The sequence below is a fragment of the Lactuca serriola genome, chromosome 6 (assembly GCF_051521515.1).
Source record: "Lactuca serriola cultivar US96UC23 chromosome 6, Lser_US96UC23_V15, whole genome shotgun sequence".
Classification (NCBI taxonomy): Eukaryota; Viridiplantae; Streptophyta; class Magnoliopsida; order Asterales; family Asteraceae; genus Lactuca; species Lactuca serriola.
The window spans coordinates 55,326,144-55,330,668 of NC_136413.1; the positions used below are offsets into that span (position 1 = coordinate 55,326,144).

The window sequence follows — 4,525 nt, forward strand, 5'->3', positions numbered from 1 at the left end:
TAGTAGTCGTCACTATCTTGTCTCTCTAGATTTAGCTCATTCGAATGGGAACCAAAAATGTAGGTTCTATTGGGTGGACATACATAGCTTGTGTTTACCATTTGTCCCATGTTATGTTTCACTCGGTGATGACTCGGTATCTTTGTCTTATGATCTTCTTGGATTTGTTCCTTTATTTTCACATTTTTGTGAGAAGAGGGTGTTTTTGGAGGAAGATGCACTTGCCCTGTGTCATATGAGCCCAGTTTAGAAAGCCCACTGTCAACAACCAGTCTTATCTATATGTCATGCGGGTTTGTATAACCTTTTTACTAGATTTAGCATAAGTTCCTTTGTCTTTTCTTTCCCTGGTTGTAGGTAATCTCCTGATATAAATGCTAACTCAAGGTTTTTTCTCGATGCTCATTTATTATTACATATGGGACTAAATGCTCCTTTCAGATGACATCTTATTTGGACGGTGATATCCCGAATCCATTGTGGTGGATGACGTGGTTCCTGACCAAAATGTAAAGCAGATGACTGTGACACCCGAATCGCCCCTTGCACTTCCAGGTTTTGGGCCGAATGCTTTCTCTATCGATCAGCTGTCGGATATATCTTTCCCTGTGATCGGTTTTGCATATGTCAGTTCATTTAGCTTCGCAAGGCTTGTGCCACTAGGAAGTGTCTCTTCTAGCCGAAAGCGTGGGCGAACCCTTTCGCCCGATCAATTTGAAAAGTTTATCTAGGAGATTTCCCATGTGTTCTGTCGATGCATTTCTCCTTCATCCGTTGGTCATGTGGCCCCTAAACCAGTTGATGTGTAAATGGTTTGGCGTGTGTTACATATTTACATCTATGTTATGCGTTGTACATACTTATTTTGTTCTATTAACACCGTTTTCCCAACTTCGTACATGGGTGCCCTTATTATATGTTGTTTGAGGAAGAGTTGGACAAAGCATGCTGGTTTATAGCTCGTGCTCAAAAAATTATCTCTGTCGCACTTGGGCGAGATCTCAAATTTTTTGATGGGCTGTTAACCTTGCAAGACCGGTTTCTAGACGTGGAGGTAAATTTACGTCTTGCCGAAGGCATGAAGCTTGCAAGTGAGGAAATGCTGGTGAAAGCCGCAGAAATGTAAGCCGACCAATCGATACATCACCGAAATGCTGTGGCCAAGGTAACTTCTGTAGAAAATCAAGGGATGCTCGTCCAGGCGAAGTATGAAGCTTGTTTCCAGGAGAATGGCATACTGCATACTCAACTTCTTAACAAGTATTGACAGTGTGGGTTATGTGTGTCAGTTATGCTCTTGTGTTTGTAGGCAAGCGTGAACTTGATGTTTTTCTTGTGTGCTTAACTGAATCTGATTTTGTAGGTGATCTGTTTTGATACATTGATTGTTATTGTTATTGGTTTCTTTGCTGTTGGAACTGTTGATTTTGTAACACATTTAGGTAACTGGAAAATGATTTATGCATCTAGTAACACATGTTCCCCATCTGACAGATGTTATGTTGATATCTGGGTTGATATTAGGTGTTATGAACAAATAAAATTTGTCTTAGGTATTTTAATGTGTAATTGATATAGATTGGTGTAGTCCGCAGACCATGCTACACGATTTGAAGAATAAGTGCATTCTTGGGCTAAGCGGGTAGCCTATTTGTTGAGTAGTGATACTTCGATGTATACGTAAGTGTAATTGACGAACCGAGCTACATGCTTTGAAGAAAAAGTGTATTCATAAGCTAAGCGGGTATCCTATTTGTTGATTCAGGATAATCGATGTATACATTAGTGTAGTCGGTGGACCAAGCTACATGCTTTGAAGAATAAGTGTATTCTTGGTCTAAGTGGGTAGCCTATTTGTCGAGTAGTGATACTCAATGTATACATTAGTGTACTCAGTGGATCGAGCTACATGCTTTGAAGAATAAGTGTATTTGGCTCTTGCCTACTAGATTCATCTCGCCCTTCATCGTCTGTAGGATATATGATCCGTCTCTGTTTGCTTCATTTATTATGTATGGACCTTCATATGTTGGACGTAGCTTTCCATTTGGCTCTTGCCTACTGGATTCATTGTTCTGTAATACCTGTTGTCCTACTTTGAAACAACGGCCTTTGACCCGCTGGTTGTAATAACTCTCCATTTTCTTTTTATAATGTTCTTGTTGTATTGCTGCTACCTCTCTTCGCTCCATGGAAACATCCACGTTTGTTCTTATGTTGTCATCATTACTATCCATGTCCAAATTTGCCGTTTGATTTGTGAGGATAATAAATTCTAATGGCGGCACTTCTTCTGATCCATAGACTAAGCTATAAGGTGTTTTTTTTGCCATTCATGTTGTTGTACGGTATACCCATCACACACTTTGGAGTTCATCAACCCATCGTCCTTTGGCCTCGTTTAGTCTTGTTTCCAGGCCGTGCACGATTTTCTGATTGGTGACTTTAGTTTGCCCATTTGCTTCTTGGTATGCTGCTGAAGTGAACCTTTGATTTATTCAAAGCTCTTCACACCACTCTGGGAAGGGGTCATTCACAAATTGTGCTCCGTTATCTAAAATTAATGTATGTGGTACTCCAAAATGGAAAATAATTTTATTCCAAAAGAATTTGATAATTTTTTAGATTGTTATTATGGCCAATGGTTCTGCCTCAACCCGTTTGATGAAATAGTCTATTGCTACTACAAAGAATTTGACGTACCCTGGTGCTTCTGGGAACAATCCGACTATGCCTCTTCCCTATTGAATGAAAGGCTAGGGGATACTAATGCAAATAATTGGTGTTGTCGATTTTCTTGGGATTGGTGCATGTTTCTTGCACTTTTCACAACTGTAGATCACTCCTTCTGTGTCTTGATACATAGTCAACCAATATTATCCTATCCGCGATATTTTGTGTACTATTGTCTGTGCTCCTTCATATGCTCCTACCACTGCCTCACGTATTTCACTTATAAGGTATGCTGCATCCTTGCTATTTACACAGCCTAAGCAAGGTGGCAAATACCCTTTTTTGTATAATATTCAATTTTCCACTACAAAGGATGGTTCCTTAACCCTTAGTTTCTTAGCTTCCTTGTCATCCGGAGGTAACTTGCCCTCCGTTAAGTATTTCATTATTGGTTTCCTCCAGTCGCTTGTTTATGCTATTACTGGCATTACCGGATTCTCCTATATTGCTTTTACTTGCACTATTTCTACCAATACTTTCTTGGTTAAATGGGGAAAAGTAGATGATACAAGCCTACTTAATGCGTCTGCATGTTTGTTTTTCGATCTCGACGCATGTTCTAGCCTAAAGCTCTTAAAGTGCTTTGTTAATGTTTTCACTTTGTCTGCATATTGTGCTAAATTCCTTCCTTGAATTTCATACAAGCCATTTGTCTTGTTGGCGACGACCATCGAATCTATAGAGGCGTGTATATGCTCACATCCCACTTATTAGCCAACTGCAATCCTATGATGAGTGCTTCATATTCTGATTGATTGCTTGATACTTGAAAGTCGAATCTTAATGCATAGGTCATCTCTTCCCCCATTAAGCTTGTTAATATCAAGCCATCTCCCACACCTTCTATACAATAGGATCCATCAGAAAATAATTTCCATTGATTTTCTTGTATTGTGTTCGTGTCTTTAATGTTCCTACTTGATTAGAATATTGATGACACTTCCCTCTGTCCTGCTATTTCGGTGATAAAATCTACCAGTGCTTGTGCTTTTATGTTGGTTCATGGTTTGAAATTGATTTCGTTCTCTCTTAGTTCTATTGCCCATTTATCCAGTCTTCTTGACTTCTCTAGTTTCAAGTGTAACACCGTGAATTTCAAAATAATTTTTCGCATAATATAAAAACATATTCATTTAATTTTTCATAAAACATCAAAGTTTGAAACTCCAATCCATGTCATACAAGTATCCCAAGATCACATATCATAAAAATCCCATGTGTGTGTACTTATCAAGTCGGCGCCTTCCCACGGTCATCACTAGTACCTAAAACAAATAACACCAACACTATAAGCACAAAGCTTAGTGAGTTCCCCAAAATACCACACATAACACATATTAGCCACTCGAGGCTATAACTCTGTGGGTCCGTAGACCCTACTCTGTGAACCCACTGGTTCTAACTCTGGGAACCTTCTGGTTCCTACTCTATAAACATGCACAACATAAATCACATAGAAATAATGCAGTACAACACATAACATACATATAACATACAAATACTCTATCACATAACTCTAATTACCTACTCAAGGGAAAGTATAGTGAGAAGACTCACCTCGCGTATCTCGATAACTCGCAAATCCCGAAAATCACTCGCGCTCGATCCTCCGAGCTATAATCCTCGTATAACACAATATATCTCTAATTAACACTTTCTCAACTAAGGTTGACTACCCCTATCAAGTCAACACTGGTCAACTATGGTCAACGGTCAACGGTCAACTTTGACCGGACTCGGCGAGTACACTAGAGCGACTCGGCGAGTCTATACGTGTTCATTGACTCCCTAG

General features: G+C 39.4%; 1 protein-coding gene across 1 annotated transcript; it reads right to left on the reverse strand.

Moving 5' to 3' along the window:
• Nucleotides 1–1,892: 1,892 nt before the first annotated feature.
• On the reverse strand, nt 1,893–2,333 carry LOC145059771 (uncharacterized). Its single transcript, XM_079007559.1, has one exon. The coding sequence runs from the start codon at nt 2,331–2,333 to the stop codon at nt 1,893–1,895; it is 441 nt and encodes a 146-aa protein (XP_078863685.1).
• Between the last annotated feature and the right edge of the window lie 2,192 nt (nt 2,334–4,525).